The sequence below is a fragment of the Chrysoperla carnea genome, chromosome 4, assembly GCF_905475395.1.
Source record: "Chrysoperla carnea chromosome 4, inChrCarn1.1, whole genome shotgun sequence".
In the NCBI taxonomy this organism is placed as follows: domain Eukaryota; kingdom Metazoa; phylum Arthropoda; class Insecta; order Neuroptera; family Chrysopidae; genus Chrysoperla; species Chrysoperla carnea.
This window is the reverse complement of record NC_058340.1, coordinates 64,552,275-64,578,118: the sequence shown is the minus strand read 5'-3', so window position 1 is coordinate 64,578,118 and position 25,844 is coordinate 64,552,275. Positions and strand designations below refer to the sequence as shown.

The 25,844-nt window shown below is 28.1% G+C and overlaps 1 protein-coding gene across 1 annotated transcript in view; it reads left to right on the top strand.

Annotated features, from left to right (window-relative positions):
• The first annotated feature begins 565 nt into the window (after nucleotides 1-565).
• LOC123298152 (Kv channel-interacting protein 1-like) overlaps nucleotides 566-25,844 on the top strand; it is a 39,852-nt gene continuing 14,573 nt past the window's right edge. Inside the window, exons 1-3 of the mRNA XM_044880069.1 lie at nucleotides 566-1,072; nucleotides 17,354-17,548; nucleotides 21,975-22,048. Coding sequence (XP_044736004.1) covers nucleotides 640-1,072; nucleotides 17,354-17,548; nucleotides 21,975-22,048 — 702 coding nt within the window. The 5' untranslated portion in view covers nucleotides 566-639. The remainder of the gene's footprint in view (nucleotides 1,073-17,353; nucleotides 17,549-21,974; nucleotides 22,049-25,844) is intronic.

Sequence of the window (25,844 nt, the reverse complement as noted above, 5' to 3'; positions counted from 1 at the left end):
TTTTTTTGACATAAAATATGTTGTTAGACAAGTTTGGGTACTCGCACAAAGCTGTTGTCATATTATTATCACGTTATCAGGTTATGAAGATTATGTCTTATTGGCCCCACCAATAATGACGACAACGGCACTGATTTTACTGAGGTGGGAGCATCATTTTCTAACATAACATTCTCAAAATAAAATATACAACAATATAAAAAAAACAATATTATACAACAATATCTCAACAATATATAAATCTCAACAATTAACAACAATTAACACCAAAATTCATCATTCTTAAATCGCCAACAATTATTAACTACAACAATCAAATTAAAATATTTATAATAAAAATTTCACATACTTACTCCAAAAATTCATATACGAACAAATTTTTATATATATTTTTTATTTTTTACCAAAAATATCTACGTCATTGTTTTTCGTCATCAAATTCGAGTAGTGTGATATTTTTTCGAAGTGCAAAAATATGTGCGTGAACAGTGTTTAATGTTGGTTTTAAACGGGTTGGGGAATTTTATTTATTTTTCAGTTTTTTTGCGTTTTTCTGTTTTTTAGTTTTGTCCATGTTTTAAAAAAAAAATCAAAATCGGTCGTGCACGGGGGGTGGTTTAAATTGTGGGGTTAAAAGTAATGATTACGATGATGTTAATGATGCAACATGATGAACGCCAACAATCGACAACAATACAACAACAAACGAGATCGAATCATCCATCACAAATTGTTGCAGTTGGTTTTAGTCAACAATCTGCAACAATTACAACAAGTAGTAGTCAATCGACATCAATACATCAAACATTATTCTTACATCAATCAACATCAAATTTAACAACAAATCGTTGCAACGAGCCATCAGCACATAGTGTTGTTGGTGGACATCATAATATTGTTCAACATCATATTCAACGATGCAACAATCGACCTACATCAACAACAATCAAACAACAAGAAGCACAGCAGCAACAACAGAATAAAAACCTCAAACAATGTGTAGCTACACCGTTTTATCGACGTTTATTTAATTATATACGCGAAGCATGGACGGGTGTTAGGTCCGCATTAGGTATTCTCTCATAATACTTCAATTCAATGTTTTTTGATTATTATTCACTTTTTTTATTTTTTCTTGTTTTTTTGTTCTTAGTACGTTCGGCTAGACGAGGTTTTGTTACGGATTTGAAAGTATCATGTTCTTCCTCAAATTTTATAATAGTAGTTTGATGCACTAATTACGAATTTTTAAAACTGGAGAATCGTCCAAAAAATAGTTAAGGATGTATGAGCAACAATGTTTCATTTAAAGACTCGAAATTTTTGTATTACTAGACTTTTACTCAAAAAATATGTGGTTTAAATTTTAATTTAGGTATTCACGCAAATTTTTCAGAAAAAAATGATTGGAAATCGATATAAAAATACAGTAGAATCTCGATAAGTTAAAGTCCAAGGGAAACAAAAAATATTTTAAGTTATAGAGGTTTTTAGTTATCAAGGGTCTATGTTATTGAATGCATCAGAAGGATGGGTTCAATAAAATACTGAAAATAAAATACATATGTAATCATATTTATTCACATTACTTACATTACATAAAAATAAAACAACAACTAAAGGTTTAGTCTACTTATAAAAATCTGTGATTTTCTTTTGTTTTAAAAAATTCACTGTTTCTAAATCGATTTGATTTTCAATGACAAATAGAGAGGAGAATACATTATCTTCTATGTTGCTACACTGCTCTATAAATGATCGTACAGTTGTTTTGACACTCTTTCAAAATGACTCATTCACACAATTTTATGTTATAGAGGTTGTGGAAACATTTCTTTTAGTTACTGAGGGCCTAACAGAAATTATTTATTTAAGTTATAGAGGTTGCGTATTTTAAGCTATAGAGGTTTTGGGCTCTGATGGGAAGGGAACGTAGTATTTTTTGAAGTAACTAAGGTTTTTATGTTACCGAGGTTTAACTTATCGAGATTCTACTGTACAATGGTCTTATAGGAAAATCCCAAAAAAACAAGATATTTTGAAAATTTTTGATAATTTTCAATTGGAAGGAAAAGAAAAAAACTAATTATCTCAATCTATATAAGGGATAGATTTAGGGTTGAAATTATTTTTATCTTATTTTCAACTTTGATTCTGAATTTTATTGTAACTTTATGAATGTAGACGAAAAAGAGGAATAAATTTTTTTGATATCTGCTTCGACTATCGAAATATCGAAATCTGAATAATTAGAGAAAATTTTCAGTTTTCGATATTTTGAAAATTACGCCAGACATCGAAAAATTGTATTCTTACTTTTCGTCTTAAATCGTCAAGTTATAACATTATTCGCTGTCAAAATTGAAAATGTAAATTATTTTGTTTTGTACCTGATAGTCAAGAAAAAATTCAAAAATTTTGTTTTATTTATGGATTTTTATTTGTTTATAAACTCGAATATACTCTTATCTTTTTAAATTGTCCTTCAAGTGAAAAAAAGAGCATAAAAAAACTGTCGTTTGTGGTTCACCGTGTGATTATATTCGGACAAAGTGATATTTTAGTCTAGTCAACAAGTTCAAATTGGCGTACTATAGAAGTAATGGTAGTAAAAGTACGTGCGATGGCCCGTTGAGTTCGGAATGGTGTCTAGAAAAATGTGCCAGAAGCGTTTTTCAGCACATGAAAAATTGCAAAAGTTATAAAGAATTAAAGATATAGCTTATGAAATATTGGTGAAAAAAGAAATACCTTTTTTTTCATCTTTAATTGTTAATTTTGCAATTTTTTATGTGCTAAAAAACGCTTTACATTTTTCGAGACATCATTCCGAATCCAACGAGCTATCGCACGTATTTTTACGACCATTACTTCTATATTTCGCCAATTTCCAGACTATTTAGAATAATATTAAATTTAGGACAGAATTCTTTAGACGTCATTCAATTCAAAGAATTCTTTAGACGTTGTAACTAATTTTGATAAATTTACTTTTTACAATAATTTATCATTTGATCGTTTTTTCAAATTTTAACGAAACTTATTCAAAATTTAACAAAACTGCGTTCTTATAAAAAAAATAGATTTAGAGCCTATTATACCTCACGTTGATATTAGAAAATATCTCTCATTTTTATGGAAAAAAACACTTTTCTTTATAAAAATTTGTTACAATGTATGTTGTAATATTTGGATCAACTTGGATCTAAATTCGTAATTAGTGTGCCAAAATACTAAAATTAAAACTTGGTTGGATCAGAATACTCGAAATCCGTAACAAAACCTTGCCTGGCCGTTATACTGTTATGTTATCACTCACACAATATCACTTCACTTTCACACCACTTCCACGTAAATCGCTTTATATGAAAAAAAAAACAACATAACACAAGAACAAAGCTACTCAAACACAACAAAAAATACTAAACTTGCCACACTAATGCTATAATTATTATACAAATTACAGACAAATTACACATTTTTTACACGTGTTTTGATAATTAATTTTTGATGTCAGTGTTTTTCAAAAAAAAAATAAATATCGATGGATCTTTCAGATTTTTGAATGAAAAAAATCTTTTGTAATCTAGAGAGCTGAGATACCCAACTACTCGATTTTATAAATCTTTACTTATTTTTTGGTTTTGGTTTGGTAAACGCTCTATATTTAGTAGAAAGAATATAATTTTTTGTGTTTTAAAATTATATCTGAAAGAAAACCATTTTTATTAATTCTAGAAAGTGTTTTTTCGATGTGGTAATTTAATTATTCAGTTTGTTCCAAAAAAAATAATAGAATTTTAAACTATTGAATATTTTAAAAATTCATCTTTCATTAGTTAAATGTGTTCATGTTTGTATATGTAGAGGAAAGAAGGGTAAAAGACCGGTAGTTAAAACAGCATTGTATGTGATGTCGATCGAATTGCGTATGCCTTTTAAGATTTTAATTATTTGAAATGAATTAATTAGTGATACGGGGATTGGGGGATATTCGATCATACCTTTGGAAAACGAACGTACATTTGAAAACGAATTTTTCGAATTATGAACTACGCCAAGTGAATATTGTGCCCTATATTTGTACCCCGATTTGATCAAATTGTCAAATTTGAAACATAAAGAAATTTTAATCAAAATATTTTTATTTTAATTTAAAAATTCGATTTAGGCATTTTATTTAAATAGCTATTTCTGTAAATTAAGCTTCTGGGCGTTAAATACGCTAAACTGTGAATTTTTGTGGATAGAAACAAGATTAACGTCATTCTTAACTCCAAAGCGGAAATTTTGTTTATTCACAGAAAAATCAGTTTTGGGATTAAAAAAACCATCATGGCTGTTTACGAATTCATGAATAACGTTTACATCCACAAAAAAGTTTAGTGTGGTTTGTGGAATGGAAGCTAACATTAAAAAAAGCATATTGTTATCTTATACCGTTTTGTTTTTTTTCAATTAAAAAATGTTTAGCTCTGATTTGACTTTTTATTAGACAAGGGAAAAATTATTAGTATACATATGGGGTCCTTGTGACTTGAATCGATACTTTTTTAAATTTGTAGAACAAATTTAACGATTGATTTTTGCTAGGAGGACTGTGTTTTGTTATTTAATATTTATACTGTTCATTTTCGATTCATTTGTTATTCGATTGTACTTTCGAAGGGGATGATTTTAACCTAATTATTTCAAACAACATAATTTCTGAGAAGGACATACGTGGATTGATCGACAACAAAATACTGTTGGTAGCTGCCGCTCTATTTGTATAAATTAATTGGTTTGGGGATTATTTCTAAACTGATATAAAGTGCAGGATTATTGGATTTAAAGTAGCGCGATGACACGTGCTTTGGATTTGATTTGATATTGTACAATTTCTGTTATTTACCAATAATACAAAAGCCAAATGTTTTATTACTCCAGTCAACGAGACTTAAACCTCTAAATTCCTGCCTATAGCTCCGACAGAACTGAAAAATTGGGATTACTATTTGTTCACCCTCTATATCAAAAATTATGTGGTGCTCTTGCCCAAGAGTTGTTAACCACCCCTTCGAAGGAGTGGAAAAATTTAACGTTTTGGGAAAAGTACTCTAAAATACTTTTTTTTAGTTTTATTCAGCACAAAAACTGATGAATTTAGCACAGGAACTAATATTAATGCTTGCCGCTTTCCAATTTACTTTATTTAGGCACTGAATAATCAGGATAATATTGCAGGCTCAAATTCATTTTGACGATTGGGTAACAAATTACTTAGGAACAGTTCAATTATAACAAATTATGATTCCCAATTGAATTTCTATAACTATATTCAATTGATCCCATGAGAAATCAGATTGAATTTTATCTAGATTGTAAACAGAAAAAAAAAATTCTGTGCTTAGAGAAAGAAAAATAATTTTTTTTTCACACATTGGATAGAAGAAAATTTTTATCTGATTAATGTTTTGTGTCCTTGATACAAAAAAGAAAATCAATAAGCATTAATGGAATGTAGAAATTCTAACAAAACTAAAAATTGTTAACTTTTTGATGGAAAGTGATTGTATTTGTTTCGAAATTTGAAATAAAATTCTCGACCAGATTTTTGCCAAATTAAAACTTATTTTCTCTATAATATTGATCGATTTTTTTGTTGTTTTGCTTTAATGAAAGCTCATTCATTTAACAAACAACCGAGAAAAAAAATCGAATAAAGATAAAAGCCATCAAAGATTTGTCTGCATCTCTTTCTAGCAAAACAGAATTTAACATTGATTCTTATGGAAAACATAATACATGACGTCAAAACTAGATCCAATATCTCTGTCTAATTGGTTGCATCTGTTAAAATGCTTATATCATTCGTATTTTTAGTCCGATTTTAATTTTAATTTCACTTTTTGTCATCTCTTTTACGGTATTTTCATATTTTGTTAATAAATGCGAAAAAAAATCTTCCTTATACTGGAGTACGTGAGAATACAAGAATTTGATCAGAGAGTTGTTCGACTTATTTTTAGGCGAGACATACACTGGGCTCTTTCTCTACCCTTGGCTATCGCTACCTTTGTTTTTCTAGATTTGATTATTATTGCTATTTCTGTGAGACATTGATTCGGCCCAAACGTTTGGCGTAACGCAGTAGCGGGGTCATCCCTAATTTGGCTTCCAAACTTGCGGTAAGTGAACCATTCAAACCTAAGCCCATGTTTGGGGCATAACGCAGTTGTAGATCCTTCTTAATTTAGCTTCTAAACTGCTACATAAGCAGGAAGCGAAATTAGGGGAGGCCTCGTAATAGCGTTACGTCCCAAGCGTGGGCCTGATTTGAATGCCTCGCTAGTTTGAAGCTTGACATTCGGTATGCCTTATTTGGGTCAAATCCATACCTCATTGAAATTTCTAGTCGAGTAGTAATTCATGTAATCAAAAAGTAATTGGTCTACCTCAAAAGATTCATAGCCCTCATAACTGACGTTTTCTTGTGCGTTATTGATATAACATAAAAACGAATATTTAGAAATTTCGATTGTAATTTAAATAATAAAGTTTTATACTTTATCTTTATATTTTCTTCGAAATGTAAACATCATCATAAAAAATTATTAGTAAAAACGAAAAAAAAATTCGAACAAACGTACGAAAAAAAAAAAAATTATATTATCGTTTGAAAAACTTTTATTTTTTTTCTGTAAAATATAGAGTTTTATGTACCGTAATTGGTAAATTTTACGAGAAAAATGTCTAAAGAAAAACCATTTCGGTTACAAGGTTATTTTTTTTACTTTGGAGTAAAATCGAACACGGTTATTGCAAGAAGTTTCAATGCGTGGTGCTATTAAATACCGCTAGTCACGAGTTATTTCGGATATAGCTTTTATTATCATGATTTGTCAATGTTTATTTCACATCCAAACGTGTTTATAAACTTTCCGTATTACGTAAATTTTTATGAGTTTCATAAAAAAACCTCATCAAACAGTGTTGGTAATATTATTAGAAAGCGCATTTGTATTTCTTGGTACAGAGGAAATGAAAAAATGTGGTATTCAAGTTTGCATCGGAAATATCTATTTTGAGAATCCCTGAAATATACAGAATGTCCCCTTAAAATTGCAAAAAAATCAGACTTGACTGTTTCTCCAAAAATTAGGATTGCATGTTCTCGTAAAAAATTTCGTTTTCCAGTTATTTAATGACAAAAATAATTTTAAAACTTTGACGTTGTTTATGTCAAAAATGATTCGTTAGATTATACGAATATTGTTTCTTGCTTAGATATGCCAAAGGGATCTTAAATCGAAACAAAGCAAATTTTTAATTCTATTTTTTGTGTTCAAAACTTTTTCCTCATATATGTCGAAAATGAAAAGCTTTTGGCCAAAAAATTATATGAACTTTTTCCTTTATTTTTACGCATCTCCCTTTAAAGATTGAAAATCAGAAACTTTCGTGCCTTTTGATATGTGTTTATACGTAACTACTCACCTGCCGTGGTTCTTAATTTTATGATCGGTTTAATCGAAGCAAACTTTTGGCCATTATTTTTGATTGAACACAAACTCCTCTTGAACTCTTGAGCATCTTGAACTCGCGAGCTACCTATCTCGCGAGCCAGTTATGATATTAACACGTGACTGGGCTTATTCGACGCGTAATCGCGTATTTAAGAACTGAAACTGAGTTTTCAGACTTAGTTGAGCCATTTTTTAATGGTAATAAAAAAAACTGGAAAAAACTGAATAAACAGAATCTGAAAAGTGGATAAAACACATCATTTATCTATGGAGATAATGATCGTTCCAGCATAAGCTGCAATACATGTTCGAAGAAAAATCTATGAAGGCTAACAAGACCTTTTTTTAATGTTTTTCCCCCTCTGGGCAGTAAATCGTGTGGGCTGCAGGGGTCGCACTCATATGACTTACCACACATGTACTGCCAATTTATTTATGTTTTAAATCGAACGTTTAAATGCTCATAACGCGAGTGCTGATGGATTATGTATCATATAACACAAGGTACGAAACCTACATTTTGAGTAAAAAATTTTGTTTTCTGGTCATTTTTACAGGGTTCTCAAATATTTATACCTTGATTTATACTACGGAACATTCAAGCTATTCAACCGGAACAGTTTTAACTGTTTTAACCGAATAGTTTTTATTACATAACTGTAATACATTTACAAGACCTTCTTGACCGTATTTTCAAATTAACCTCAATCATCACAACATGTGCAAAAAAAATCTTTTGAATGTACATTTTAGAAAACGAATGGCATAATGATCGATATATATGAAGTTTTTCTAACATTTCTATATAACACATCAACAACTTACAAATACTCTCTCTTTGATTGACATTTTAACAAAAATAATATCCTTAACACAAAAAAAGGAAAAAATCTTTTTATATTTCTTTATAATAATTTTCTTAAAACAATACCATTCATTTTGTTTGGTCGTAAAGGGTTTCACATAATTAAATCTTTTCATTTCAATTTATAGATTTTGTTCCATAAGGATTTACTGATAGATTCATAAAATTAATATTTAAGAAATTGGGGATATGATCTTTTTGAGGGCAGACCAATTCTGATTACATAAATTGAGATATTAAATGAAACAATAAAGTTTAATTTAGTTTCTACAATTTTTTATTAGATAAAGAATTTTTACAGTTACTCGCCAAATGATCAGATGATATTAACTGTAGTATAATTGTTGCCGCCGAATTTTGTGAAAATAATTTATACTCAAATTAATACTAAATTAGTAGTTTTTAAAATACAGCCTTAATCTTCCTCTCAAATCCGTGATTTCTAAACTATTGCTCCAACCGGATTTTCAACCGAATTTTCAAAGTTTATAGACAAAAGAATGGTGTATCAAAAATCTGGTCCAAATTAATGCGAAATTAATAGTTTTTAAAATACATCCATAATCTTCCTCTCGAATTCGATAATTTGAAATTTGGAATATTTTTAAAACTATTGCTCTAATCGAATTTTTATGTAAATTTCCTTTGTTTATGAATAAATATGGTCTAAGAACATGATTTTAGATATAAATGGCAAGAAATTTTCCCTAATTTTTCGATTTAAAAAAAAATTGATAAACATTTTTTGTTACCGAATTCTGTGAAAATCATTTTTCAAGCTAATTAAGACCTACTCAAGAGAAACAAAAATTTTGTTCGAATTTTTCTAAATGAATAGTTTTTAAAATACAGCCTTCGAATTCGGAATTTCGATTTGGAATTTATCCGAGTTTCGAATTTTTATATGTTTCCAGTTTCGAACTTGAAACTTGTAAAAATCGACTTACATTTTTTGTCACTGAATTTTGTGAAACTTATTTTTAAGTTAAGTTATATGTATACCCAAGAAAAAAGAAATTTGAACAAAATTAATACTAAATTAGTAGTTTTTGCAACCACAGAAGCTCATGAAGTTTAAAAAGTAAGAAAATTGTTACTTTTTTAATGCTTCTGTACGTTACTAGATTGTCTTATAAGGAAGTCTAATATAGCTGTATCAGCATATCAAAACTTTAGATACCTCTTTTGATTAAAATTTCGATTGGGCTTACAAAGTTTTTGTGTGGGTGCGAGATTTCATTGTGTATCTCTGTAAAGTTCTTTCTTAGGATGACGCCTGATGTGATTGCATCACTCGCATCACCACTGTTTTAGTTTTATATTTGTAATATTTTGTTATTAGTTGTTCAACTTCATATTTAAAAAAAATCAAACTTTTTATTTAACGATGTTCCAGCATGGTATTTGCAGTTTCTATGTTAAAGAAATGGTACAATTTTTTTTTCGACAGAATTTAACGAAAAATTAAATTTAAGAATTTAATAATGCTTACTATTAATTCCCAAAGTTTCAGAAATTTTGACCGTTTAAAATGGGAAATAATTATGCCAACGTCCCAATTTCGATCAATTTACGTCAAAATTAATATCTCGAAAGTGAAAATTAATTTCTAAATTTTTTTTTTAGAATTGTATTGTATAAACATTTTTTTCTACTTTTTCTTCAATATATAATAATATCATAAAAAATAGTTGGAGAGACCGGACATTTTACATGCTTTAAATGGGACATGACCCTCAAAATCGCGAACTTTGTCTTTAAATATCTCGCGATCTAAACGGTCAAAAATTATGAAATTTTAGGAATTCATAAATAAAGCTATTATAAACCCGAGAAAAGAAATTCGGCCAAATCTGTCGGAAAGTGATTTCATGCTGGTACTACCTTAAAATTGCCTTAGTGCTCTTCATTCTAGTACATTCTTAGTACATTCTTAAAAATCTACGTAAGATTTCATAATTATTTTGGTTAAAATTTTTAAGTTGAATACAGTATACTTTCTATCTCAAAATTAATAAAATTAACGTGAACCCAAGCATAAAGAGTTGATAATAATATTTTATTTATTATTTATTTTCATGATATTCATTCAATAAAATATTTTGAATATTTTATAATGTAAAATTTTAATTAATAATATTTAACGTTAGGCATCTATATTTATACATAAATGCTAATGGTCCAAAAAGGAATATTAATGATGAAAATTTTCAAAGAAATAATATTTAATATTTAATTTTCATAAAATATCCTCTGACTGATGTCTTTTGTCCAACTAAAATAGATGCTACGAGAGCTGAAACGGTTTCGAGAGTTTATTTTGACGACTTTGATGACGACTGAATCTTGGATTTAAATTTTCTTGTTGAACTTAGTTTGTCTTGTATCTGAAAGCGATTGCGTTAACTGCCTGGAAGTTTGTCGAGTTACAGTAGAATTTGAATTTGAAAAGTGTTGTTTAACCATGGAAAAACTATTAGTTCTTTTTTTAAGTTCTAAAAAAATCATGCTCAACAAAGCCTTGAATGAATGAATAACTATTAATTGCCTTTCCTCAAAATAATCTTGATGTACAAGCTAGGCAATGTCCGGATATTTCTTTTCTAATTGAAATTGTTTAGACATGAAGTACACCTGACACCTAAGAGTGCCAATTACCGAAAAAAAAGCTAAAATTCTTGATTTAAAAATCATTTTCAGACAATTTTTAAGATACTTTTAAATAATTTTTCACTTTTTCTTAGCAAAATAAATTAAATTGGTTGACAGTTATGCCGTTGCAAACACCGCAACCCGTTATTATTCTAGTAAAGAAGTTTTCAAAATATTTGAGTGTGCTACCAGGTGTACCTATATGACGTATTTCATCCTTAGTTAATTGTAATAAAGAGAAGAATATCAGAAAATCAATCGCCCTCAAATAAACTCTTGAAAACGTAGCTAGTTTTCGTGTACTTGGTTTTAAGATCTGTGAATAGTTTTTCGAGTGTTTTTTAAAGGGCTTTTGATACTGTTAAGCGGTTTTGATGTCGAGGTAGTTTACAAAATATTGTTTGTTCAATAAAATTTGAGAGTTGATTAAAAATATGAAAAAATTTTTTTTACTTGGAATAGAAAGTTTTCGAAACTGATATACAAATTTTATGATATCTTTTTATTGATGTCAAACAAGAGAGTACTAAACGAGTAAACACAAAAACCGTCTGATAGAGATTCTCTTTTATTAACCGACCAAGTGCTTCCCGTGTAGTCCCATTTCATTTTGATCGAGTTCTGATAACGACATCCATGAGAAAATCATAAAATTCTTAAATCTGCTTAAGTATGCACGACAAGAGGACGAATTACTCAAAATCACGCCAACCGATTTCGATGATTCGTTTTTTAGTGATAAATTAGTTAGTGCACTTCAGGTTCACTAAAAATCACAAAATAAAAAAAACTTTTAACAAAAAGAAAACCGACTTCAAAAGAAAAACTTTTCCAAAACAAATTAAAATGCACTAAAAAGTAAAAAAATAACGATAATATAATGTAGAAAAAATATTGTTATTTTTGGAGTCGGTGTCAGCCTAGCTAATGTATCACACTGTTCTGTCAGAGTTGTTTCCTTGGCTGACACCGACTCCAAAAATAACAATAATTTTTCTACATTATATTATCGTTATTTTTTTACATTTTAGTGCATTTTAATTTGTTTTGGAAAAGTTTTTCTTTTGAAGTTGGTTTTCTTTTTGTTAAAAGTTTTTTTTATTTTTATTCAGTATTTTATGAGTTTCTAGGCGCTTGTTGCATTGTAATTTTTCTTACGCTTGTCACAGAACACTTTTCAGTCTACTACACGAATAAAAAATTTACACCCGGGTTGCAAAAGATTCAAACTAACACGAAATCAAGTTTCTAAACTGCTAAGTAATAAAAAAATGAATTAAATTTCGGCCAATTGCAACATGAAGTTGAAAATTTTGGATTCAAAATATTTATCAACTTTTCTAGAAATTTATCTAGAAGAAAACTGTATATCATTAATTTTTCAATGTGTTTCAACAAGTGATATTATATTAATCGTTATACTATCTATGCACATACATATATGTAGATACCTATATGTCATGAATAAGAGTATTAGTTAGACAATTCGATTGATTGATTATATTTAATGTATGTATAGTAATTATTTTACTTAATGATACGTTACTAATTAACTTATATGATTTCCCAAAATTTCAATTCAATATTCAGTACGAAAAGTCTTTTAATTAACTATAATATTTTGATTGAACATTATATCGATAATAATGAAAGGGTGAAAAATTCATAAGTCTATTATCATTAAATCATTTATTGATTAATAATTGACATAGTTATAATGCACGAATTTACTTAATATAACATTAACAAAATTAATTCCCGATGTTCAATCGCGTTAGAGGACAACCAGAGGATTTATAATAAGGGTACCCGGGCCTGGTGTCAAGAGCGGCAAATTTTCAGAGGTCGCCAAATTCAAAGTTGAGAAATAAATTTTCTTAGCGTTATCGACAATGCTGGCATAGTTAGCAAAATGCAAATATTAGTTATAAGCAAATTAAAACAAGTGAAAACAAACAATTGACTGAGTTAGTTGTTGAAATACCATGTATAGACAGGGTTGATATTCCCATATAATACATACTATATAATTTGCACGTAATTAGCGCCCTCGTGGGTAAACAGTGATGTTTACAAAAAAATGTTTCAAACAAAAGTTTTTTATTTTTTCATTATAAGGAACATTTTTTACTCCTAAACTTTTGTTTTATCTCTAACGATTTACAAGATGGATCCTACGGACCTACGACCCAATTGACCTATATTGCCCATTTACGAACTCAACCTCACTTTTTACGTCCTGCGTACGCTATAAAAATTTCATCTTGATATCTCTTTTCGTTTTTGAGTTATCGTGTTGACAGACAGACGGGCAGACAATTGGAAATGGACTAATAAGGTGATTCTATAAACACCTATACCAAAAGTTTTTTCATAGCATCAATATTTTTAAGCGTTACCAAATTGGAACTAAACTTAATATACTATGTATATTTCATACATACATGGTATAAAAATAAATGCTTTAATTTACACTAATGAATACTTACTGTAATTTATTGATCTGGTCTGTAAAGGTCATATCTGCTAGTAATTTATATTTAAAATTTTATCTTAAACTCGTGAATATATCCTTGAAATAATGTCATTACGATAATTGTACAATTTTTAATGCTTTTTTATAAATATTGAAGCCATAGGAATATATATAGTTTTGTAACATCCTAAACTGAAGGATAATAATAAATTGTGTATTCATTTAAATATTTTTCTATACAAAATTGAAAAATTATTCAATTTTTCAATTGGTTGTTGACTTATATTCTTCGAAAAAGAATAAATAATGTATTTATACGAATACATATACAAAAGGATGAAGGAGCAAAAAGTTTAAGCTTATTCTCGATCTCTACTCTACGAAACGAATGTATATTATAGTCATTGTTAAATTTTTATTTTTAACTTTATAAATAAATTCGTATGCAACAAATTTTTTCCGATTTTCAGACTTTGAATCAAAACTAATTGAGCTGAATTTTTTAAAATTATATACACTGGTACAATTCCATCGATAAATTCTATTAAAATTTATTTTCTATTTGCTATAAAATGATAATTATCTCCATTTTAAAAGAGATGTATTATTAACCGACTTCAAACAAAAAAGGAGGAGGTTATCAATTCTACTGTATTTTTTTTAATGTGTGTTACCTCGACTGGGTGAACCGATTTTGATGATTCTTTATCTGTTTGAAAGCTGGTGCTTTCCCATTGTGTGATTTCCCATTTCATTTTAGTCCAGTTCTGACATGGGCATCCATACGAAAACCCTAAAAGTTTTAAATTTGCATTAAGTATACACGACAAGAGAACGATTAACTCAATATCACGCCAATCGTTTCCGATTATTCTTTTTTTAGTGACAAATTAGTTAGCGTACTTCAGATTCACTAAAAATCACAAAATAAGAAAAACTTTTAACAAAAAAAAAAAATCGACTTCAAAAGAAAAACTTTTCCAAAACAAATTAATGTACCCTAAAAAGTAAAAAAGTAACGATAATATAATGTTGTTAAAATTATTCTGTCAGAGTTGTTTCCTTGGCTGACACCGACTCCAAAAATAACAGTAATTTTAATTACATTATATTATCGTTACTTTTTTACTTTTTAGTGCACATTAATTTGTTTTGGAAAAGTTTTTATTTTGAAGTCGGTTTTCTTTTTGTTAAATGTTTTTCTTATAACTATAACGTGTCTGCGTGTCCGATATATTACAGTACTCCTCTTTTGCGTGTTACAAAACTTCCTTAAAAATGTTTAAAAAAATCTCTTTAATTTTGTGATATTTGAAAATAAAAAAACCTTTTGGGAATATGTGAAAATCATTTTCATTCTATAAAAGGCAACGAGGATTATGGTTTGTTAATAATTTAGTATTTTAATAAAACTCTATTGGAAACTTTTTATTACTCTTTAGGAAAATTAATTTATTATTCCAAAAATAAATTTGGAAAAACTGAAAATATGATAATGATAAAATAAATTAAAAGTTAATTTACATTATGAATTTTCTGCTTGAATTAAACGCATTATTTTTCTTACAAAAATATACAATTAAAAATACTTTTTCCATGAAAATTTATTAAAATTCAAAATGAAATTCAAATGCTAATTTACCTTCACTATTTTTTTAGGAAAAAAGTTAAAACTAATTATATTAAATAAAACAATTCACCACGTAGGAGCTGCGTACTTTTAGTAAATATTACTTGCAAGATTACAGTTTATTATTGTTGGAAATTTTTCTTATGGAATTATTTTTATTTAATTACTAAAATTTGGTGTTCTTAAACAATGAAAATTGAATGCCTTGGGAAATAGAAGGTTAGGATCGATGGAAGGGCTTGATTTGTCCATTATATTAGAAACCCATTAATCTCTCTTAAAATTTCGGCTTGAATAATGTCCAGGTTAACAAAACTTCTCGATGATAATCTCAGCCGTATTTTTAGTATCTCGCCATTTAGAAAACTTTTTTCCAATACTTAGAACGTTTTTCCAATGACGGGCTATGTTACTGTTCTATTTTCTTCTCATTGCGTTCCCAGAAGGTAATAGAGGCAATAGACCTAGAAGTTGTCATCTGTGACTTCCATCTTTAAAAGTTGAACTCAATCTACACAGCTTTGATAACTTCATTGGTTATGAAGATTAGATTATTCTACAGATTCTAGTGCTTTTGCCTAATTGCTTTGGTCAAATATTAACAGAGAAGCAAAATGGTTAGATAGTATTTTGCTTGCGATAAAAATTTCAATTTTACTTGTGTGTCCTCTTTTCCCGTATCTTACTTTGAATATACTCCGATTTTTCCCATTATCGAACTTTAAATTACAAAAAGATACCTAGATATAAAATTTCTTTGCAAAATACCAATCGCTGTGTTGCTAAAATTCGTTAAAAAATTTTTCTATACTTCGATAAATATTTAACTAAAAAAATATATTTTTATAATTATTTAAAAAAAAAATACTCTAATGTATTAAAAATTGTAAAGTTTTATTAAAAAAAAAATAAGGTAAGTTTTTATATTTGCTTTTATAAAATGAAAGATGAATTTTTATTTGATCAAATATTTAAAAATAAAAAGAAAAATTATTCGGCTTATGTACGAATGCAAAGGATATTGGGTCTAGGGCCAGATATAGTATTTGATGGTTATTTCGAAACGGTTGGATAGTAGGGAGGCTATTGAGAAAACCGTGTCATGTTTTGAGAAAATCGGGCATGTAAGTTTCCTGGGCTTGGAAAATTTTTAATTTCGGAGCAAGTATAAAATTGATGAATATTCATTGAGAATGATAACAAAAAATTAATTGAAAAAAATCAAATAATTCAATTGCGTTAAATAAAACTTGAAACGAAAAAACAAGTTCAATAGTTTTCAGTGACCCATTAGGTATTAGAAAGATTTGAGCTGGTTTAGATTTTAATGGGTCTCAACTATCAAAGTCACTAGGTAAACTACTGGACTTTTTTTTTTGTTTTCAGTTTTTATTTAAAGCTGTTCTCAACTAAATGATGAAATTATAGAAAAAGTATAGAACTTGGGAAAAATAGACGAAAATTAAGAGTAAAATTTTTCGATATATACCATAGTTCTCGAAATATCGATTCTTAAAGATTTATAGGAAATCACTTTTAGAAGAAATAACACAAATATATAATTTCATCACTTTGAATGTTTTTTATGGAAAAGCGAGTTTCGCTTGTTATAATTTTCTTTATAGGAAAATATTTATCAGGTTTTTAACTAATGAATATTAGTTTTCCCAATTAATCTTAGGAAAGTTACCCTTGTGACTTATTAAAACATCCCTTTTAAAACATTAATTGCTTATAAACGACATTAACGAGAATGCATATACTCGATTTAAAAATGATCTTAAGAAAACGAGATTTTTTGGTCCTTTCTATCCTTAAAGCCAATATATGTATGTCTAGCACTTTGTTGCGCACTATAGACCAAAAGCGCGAACCGATTTTAATAATCAATTTTAAGCTTGGTTCACAATTAGGCCCCCTGATAAGAAAGTCTCCATTTATAAAATTCAAATTCAAAACATTCCTCTCAAATTTCTAGCCCTTCTGAAATGACTGTCAAATACAATGCCTGGCTCTAGATCTATAATAAGAAAAGTATTTTTTTTTTTATATTTCTATAAAATGAAATATCATTAATATTTCTTTAAAAAAAAAAAGAAATATAATTATATATTTTAATGAATAGTTTAAAATTATAATTGGAACAAAACTTTTTTAAATAATAATATAATCATTTTTAAAAAATTATTAAAAAAATTTGTTTTATTTTGTTTGATATATAGATACAGACTTAGAAGATTTAGGTGAAACAACCCCAAGATATCGGCCTGATAGTTTAGAAGCATTAAGACGAGCAACGAGATTTACAGATGGTGAAATAAAAGCAATTTATCGTGGCTTTAAAGCGGAATGTCCTACGGGAATATTTCGTGAAGAGACTTTTAAAGTTATTTACTCACAATTTTTTCCACAAGGTGGTAAGTAAATATTTTTGATTGTTTTATTCTTTTTATTATTTCTTTTATTTCTTTACATATATAAAGATTGTAGTATGAGAGGGTAAGAAGTGCTTGAACAATGTCTCCAGGAAATTTTGTACGCTGTTTCAAACGTTCGCTTATGTGTACGACGTATACAACATTTAACACGTGACAAGAAAATGTAATGCATAGTGAAGAAGGTTTTTTTAGAAATAAATTTACATTTTTGGTTAAAAAATGTAGTTTATATGGTCGACAGCAAAAAATATATATTTTAAACATGATTTACAACGTTAAAACCGGTTCAAACATTTCGATTACATTTTGATACCTTGGTTCGCAACTCCGTTGTTAGTCAGATGTGTAACTTGCTGAAAATTCACGGATATCATATGAAATATTTTTATACTTTTATGCAATAACAGGTATAAATTATTAGCTCGAGAGCCGATTTCTTCTCGAAATAAATATTAAAAATTTAAAGTAAAAAAGTCCTTCATCCACTATATGCTCAACACTTTACCGATATGTGACCCGCGGAGAGTTGTATAGCTAAACATTATCGAAAATATGATACAGCGAATATAATTATCTCAAGGCATTTTTCGAGCCCTCTTCTGTAGTAATTTAGTGCGAATAACATACTATGTCATATAATGACCGCATACCAAAGAAGTTGTTAGAAACGAAAAAACATTGATCAAGCATACTAACAGAAATATAGCATCTACTTTCGTTTGGTTTTCGGTTATGTTTGTTAATTCCTTGTGACATATTGATAGAAATGTTGAAGTAATGTTTTCTGCTCGTGAGATATTGAAATTCAAATTTCATTTTTGAGTGGTTATAACATAATCCGCATAAGTTTCTCATAATATTTTATTAAGGAATGATATTCCCCCTCAATTATGTGATCTGTCACAACAAAACAAGACAAAAACTTATTTGTCTATAAATTTTGCTAAAAAACTTTCGATTAAACTGACAATCAGGTGTATGTGTACGAAAATAGTGTTTAAATCGATAACTCTTATTTATAAATTATGTTTCAATCAAAAGTGCTTTCATTATTCGTATTGAAAAATTTATTATTATGAAAGTATTGACATTAAAAATAGTTGTATTGCTTTGAGCCTTGGGTAGGATTTTAATTTATAGATAAGCACTTTTCAATAGGATTACTACGCAAATTGTATTATGGATAGATTTATGTATTTTATAAGAAATCTATTGGTAAGGATTTTTATTCCTTAGATATTTGACTTCTCAGTTGAATTGATAATAAATGGAACATTGAAATTTAAATGATATTGGTTTCATTTTTTTAAAATGAAGTTTTGTCTTCTAATCTAAGTATACCATTTGAGTGATACTCGGGAGACTTTTGGTCTTTAGTATCAGGTGCCGAAAGTTCTACTTATAGTTTTCTATGGATTTCGATTAGATTTGCACTAGAGTTAAAACCGGCATGAATAAACTAACTAACTTATCTCTTTTTTATGACATGCTCTGTATACGGTTTGTATTGTTAAAAAAGAATGAATAAATTGAATTGAATTCTATTATTAATATAGAGGTCATATGGAGGTCATCTGCTTCAGATTTGATTTTATGTAAATGATGATCACATAAATTTGATTTAAAAGCTATAAAAAACAAAGTGAAATTGTGTGTGAAAAAGTTTTTTTTGTTTTGTTTATCGTTGTAGAAAAATTGAGACGTATTTCATTTTTATGAAGTTGGAGAAATGAAAAAGAAATATATATATATATATATAATAAAGTGTCAACCCTTCAATTACCCTAAGGAGTTTACACAAGTATATTACCTTTTTCAATCAAAATTTGTTTCGAGAAAGCTAATTTCTACTTTATATGATAAGCAGCTTGTGTTTAGTACGTTAAAATGAAAAAGAATACAAACGCGCGAATTTGACTGTTCTGTCTTGCAACAGTCGGGGCGCATAAATTTTTTATTTAAAAAACTGTGATTAAGGAAATAATTTTTGTATTACTTTGTCACCTCAACGCATAAACATTCACATATTTTCTTTGTAACTAAAAAAAAGAACGTAATTTTTAAATGACAAGCTTTATTTTTTATACCAAAAAGTAGAAAATAGTTTTTCCTGTGAGTCACTTATACATGACTATTTGTAAAAGCTGGAGGCGCTCAATCTAAAATACGATGAATAATTCGGAGAGTGTCAAGCTTTAAATAGTCATGTATTTGAGTCTCATAGAAATATTTATTTTTACTTTTTAGTACCTATAACAGTCCAATAAATGAATATTTAAACTACAACCAAAACGGAAGCCTACATTTTAGAATATAAGTTTGTTTAAAAAATATTAAATTATATTAAGAGGGTAGAAAAACATTAAAAACAACCCCCAAAATCACTTTTTTGAAAATATGTTTGAAAAAATACGAAGGGAAAAAGTTTTAAATAAAAAATGTAAATATCAAAATTTTCTATAAAATCATTTCTAATCACTTTTGATGTATTTGGAAAAGAAACCGAGACTGGCTTTTCTTAATTACTTCTTTGTTTTTTATAGCTATTTGAATCAGAAATTTCGTGATAAAAAACAAACAAACATAAAAAAATATCTGAGTTCTTTTCAATTTTCATTTTAATTATTACATTATTTTGTATCATTTGTAAAATTATTCAAAATAGCCCATCTTTATTTGATTTTATAATCAAATTTGTAGAATGTCTGTACAAATTCTGTATTATTATTATTATACATTTCTAAGATACGGATTAGCAAGATAGACTCTTCTGTCAAAAGAAATTGGCTCAAATCTAGTAATTTGACAAAACATAATTGATTATTCATTAAATAGTATTACTTCAGACTAAAAATAATTTTTTTTCCGCATTAAATTACAGGAGTTATTTTATTTTAATAGGTTGCGTATCCCGCACAAAATTCTTACAAAAAAAAGTGCCTCACTGTTTGGGAAAACCATTTTGGTCTATACCTCCATAAACGTGCTTTCTAGACCAAAAATGCTAATAGCCTCTATTTTTCTTTATCCACGGCCGGAAGTACGTACTTTCTACTTCTGTTGAGAGGCAGAAAGTCCGAAATTTATGTTTTGGTGCCAAAGATAATACGGGACTTTCGGCCTCCTAACAGAAGCAGCAAATACGTACTTTCGACCGAAATTAAAGAAAAATAGTATACATCACACGGGCAGAAAGTTTGAGATCCCTGAACTGCGCGCCATCATATCGTGCAGTGGAGGAATCTAAAAACTTTCTGTTCTTGTAGCGTAATATACTAATTACAACTTCTAGGGATCAGACTCAGTATTTTCATCTTCTTGTATCCAACTTGCTTGCCCATGCCCAGTGTAATATAGTATGATAATGTAATATCTATTTTACATATTTTCTTTTTACCCCATTCATTTGCATATTTAATTTTTACCATAACTTTTTACCATTGTCATTTAATGTTATTTAATGTTTTTATCCAACAACGAACTTGTTTCTTTAAAATTATTAGATACTATTTGAACCCTACCATTTTTAATTAAGAATTATTAGTTCAATATTTTAATTAGGTATGTAATAATTTTTTTTAATGTTTCACATTCAATTATAATTAAGTCCTTTCTCTCCGTTCTCTTCATTCGTATATTTTAAATATTATGGGCTTCTATATAACTTGCCCATGGTTTGATTAAATAATGCCATTGAATTTAATTACTAAATGTGGCAGATGTTCTGCGTTATTAAAAAAAAATGTACCAGATAAAACGAGGTTAATTTAAACTGCTGCCAATTATAATTTCTGCTCCGTATTCATAGAAACATTTATTTCGTAATGTCTATTCACCCTGCATCTTGATTCACCCTGTTTTGCTGCAGGGAATAGGGTACTATCGTTAGTCAAAAATAAATTATGAAATTTGAAAAAAATTAAAATTTATGTAAAAATATACTTAAATATTCTGATTGCGAGTCATAATAGCACATTTTTCTTTTAAAATATTAAAATTAAAAATCGTAGTTTTTAAACTGTATATCACGTGACCTAAAACGCGGGCAAGCCTTGCTGTGATGTCATATCGGTATGAGCCATAGACCATCAATTAGTTCAGTGTAGACAGCTGAGTATAATATATCAATAGATAATAAGCATTTATATTTATTATAATCAGATGTCTTTGAATATATCTGCCTGCCCGCGTTTTTGATAGTTTAAAAAAGGTTTAAAATTTAATTTAAGTTTTTGGCAAGACAGCGTGTGCATTTTTCCGAAATAAATTTTTGGTCGCTTTTTGTTAGCAAAATCAACATTTTGAAGTACTTTTTCAAAAATAGTAGAATATCCTATTACATGACTATCTCTAAAAAAATTTAAATAGTTTTTTTAACTAATACATCTTTTTTTCTTGTTTTTAGCTAATACAAATAATTATGCCCATTATTTGTTCAATACATTAAATCCAGATAATAGTGGATGCGTTAGCTTTGATGTGAGTATTTTTTTAAATATTATATGATAATTTTTTGAATATTTGTTTTATTAATTTCGTTAATTTATTAGTTATTGATGATTATTGATTTATTAGTATGAAAATAGAATAAATAAACTTTAAAGTCAATATAATTATAATTATAATTAATAAATATTGTTTATATTTATATAAATTAACGCAATATAATTATAAATATTGTTTATAGTACAGTTACTATTAATTTAAAAAAATCGGTTGTTATGATGATTTTGAATAAATATGCGAATAAGTTGCACTTACGCTAAATCTCAGCGTAATTTACATAATATAATTTTCTGTATTTATAAAATCGCTTCTTAATTGAGGAACTGGTTTCAAAAAAGCGTGAATTCAGAGAGTACAGAGTATATTTTGAAAAAAACTTCAATAAAAAATATAATTTGAGCCAACTTATTTTTTCCAAGAATATCTAATAATTTAAGGTTTTAGCCATCTATTTTCGACCTCAAAATAATTTTATTCGAATTTTCAACTTTTCCAATATAGTTTAAACGCTTTTTTTCTGTAAGCTATTAGTATTAAATACATAGGCGTAATTAAAAGAAGGACCATTTTTAGGTAAAATTTTTATTCCATAACATAAACGCAATAAATTTGTTAATAAACAAGTGAAAAAAAAAACAATTGTCTCAATTAATTGTTGAAAAAATTTTGTCCTTATTTGCACCCGCAGAGTAGTAAACAGTGATTTTTATGAAAAAATGTTTAAAAGGAACATTTTTACACTAATATTTTGTTCTATTTCTAACGGTTTACAAGATGGGTCCTACGAACCCAAGACCCAATTGACCTACGTTGCTGATTTACAAACTCAGACTCACTTTTTACGTTCTGAGCACGCTATAAAAATTGCAACTTGATATCTTTTTGCGTGTAACCGAAAATGGACTAAAAGGTGATTTTATGAACACCTATACCAAAATTTTATTTGCAGAATGAATATTTTTAAACGTTACAAACTTAGTATACCTTGATATATATTTCATATAAACAGAGTATACAAATATTTTTCTCTAATCTTTTATCGAAACACCCTCGAATTTTTGCTGATTTATGGGGATATCAAAATACGAACGAGTTTCCTTATACTGATATATTTTTTAGTTTTAAACAAATTGAATTGAATGATATTTTCTGTATAAGTTGATGAAGTCACTGTTGGACGATTAAAAACCTAATTCACATACACTATTTGTATAATAGCTGTCATATCCAACTATTTTAATGTGGTCATACAAGAGAATCCCTCGGTTATTCTGCTGCCAAATGTTCAACTTGTTAATGGAGTTTCAAGTTTAGCATGACTTTTCAAAGACATTAAAATTGATTATTTTTATCGCATTATAATATAATTAAATTAAAAATAATAGTTGTTTATATAGACAGAGTAGTATATTAACTATAATAGGTCGTATTTCTGTTATGTTTCGTGTTGATACTTATCTATCGTGTTATGTGTATATTAATTTTCAAATTATAAATTATTATTATATAAATTTATAATTGGTGTTTAATTAATAAACATTTGTTTTAATATTTATATGATTTAGAAAGTTTACTCTTTAAAAAGGATTCCATAGTCATTATTATTTTAACCCTTTAATAGTTGACGGTATAGTTTTTAGTATCGTTCGTTCGACTCCACGAAGTCATATGACGTTTTGAAATATATCGGTAAACATTAACTACTATTTAGTTACTAAATGAGTGAAAATTATTTGAAATTCAAACAAAATACAGAAATCAATATTATTTTTTTGTGTCTTAACGAAAAATATCGTTTCAGAAACCACTTATGCCGTAAACGTGCGTGGGTGCGATCGTGGGTGTACAAATTTTTGAAAACGACAACCAAAATCGATATGGGAATGAATTCTAAGCAAAAATTGTCATTGAAACCTACTTCGAAAAGTCAATACTTATCGGGGGTTTTGGCGATTGAAATTCTCCAAAGTATTTAACGTCAAATAGTAGAAAAATATGATGTATATTTAATTATTTACTTTAAATACTCCGAATTTCGATTGCCAATAGCTCGGAAAGTATTTAATTTCGAAATATGTTTCAATGACACTTTTTGCTTAGAATTCTATATCGTTTTCCGTTGTCATTTCCAGCAAAACTTTTAACACCCCCGAAAAAGTAATAGAAATAATATTTAAAATTGAATTAAAAGTCGAATAATAAATTAAGGGTTTTCTTTAAATAATTTAATGTAAACATTTTAAAATTTCTATTTTCTCGAATACCCGGTAGGAAAAGGGTTAGTTTTAATATCATTTTATATTTATATGCAAACCTCATCTTTTCATTATCCTCTTTTGTTTTGAAAGAGGTGGAATGAGATTTGTCTGTTTAACACCTCAGCCATAGTTTGTTTTATGAAAAACTTTTAGAAAAGGTTAATGAATTGTATTGAAGGGTTTTTGTTGCAATGAGAGTTTTCGTATTTTACGTTACAAAAAGTTGTTTTAGAAACGAAATTAAATAATTCGATAAAGTTCACAGACGCTTTTTTCCATACTAGCATATCATATCATATTTAAAGAATCTGTACGGGCTTTTTTCTCCAAGTTTAAGTCTCTTAATAAATATAAAGCTGACAAATACGCCAATATGTCCGCCAAAACTCTGTCAATGTGTGTGGGCCTTAAGAATAGCGTAAGCAAAATTTTTTATTTAGTTTTGTCATGTAAAAAGCTCATAAAAATGAAAGAAAGGCAAAAATATTAAAAAACACTTCAAAGTTTTTAAAGCTTTATGGGAAGCATATTTAAAAAACGAAATTAGATTTTGCTTTGCCACTAAATTGCATCTCGTAATAAACTCAACAATCGATTCATCCTAGGTGGAACGTAGTTTTTTTAGTATCAAGTCAAGAAGACATTTTGTACTTTTGGACACTGGCAGGACAGCATGGAAAAATTATGGCGTTCAAAAAATATAAAAGTACCCGAACTTGAAATTAAATATCCATGTACCGCAACTTAAACTGGAAATCATTTTCATTGTGCTAAAAAAATATATCAAGAAAATTGACATCTTGTCATCTTGCGCTCAGCGAGGCTTTTGAACTAATCCCCTCCCCCTCTGGGTGGAGACACGTGATTAATGGATGCTTTCCTACACAGGGTAAACACCAATCTATTAGGTCAAACCACAGGGTACACGTCTTATATCGCCGTATACTCTTCATTACAGCATCGGGGGATACCCTGAATGTTTCCTATAGATAATTCTATCCAAAATTTGTTTTAAATCTAAATTTATTTGTGGTAAATTTTAATGACAAAACTTTTATTTGTTCTGAAAATGAGTCCACAAATAAATTAGATTTGTATATTATATTAAATTTGCCAATATTTAGTTCTATGTGTATCTGCCACGTACTTACACAGTGTTAATATTTATGCACTTGTGCGGTTTTTGAGTATCATTATAAAATAAACTAGCTTGATACTCGTCCGCTTCACTGGGCTTAAAAGTAAAAACCACCGCTTTGCTTCTACCTGTCTTGATCTCACTTATTCCCCTTCCATAACACTCGAAGGAATTGCTTTACACAGCTAAAATATTTGCACAATTTTCAATTTTTTTAAGTGTAAAATAGTCATAATTCATTGAGTATATTTATTGAGCTATATTGCTGTACAGTTTCATCCAAATCCATTCGCTAGTTTTTGCGTGAAAGCGTAACAAACAAACAAACAAACAAACATACTTACTTTCAAATTTATAATACATAGGGATATAT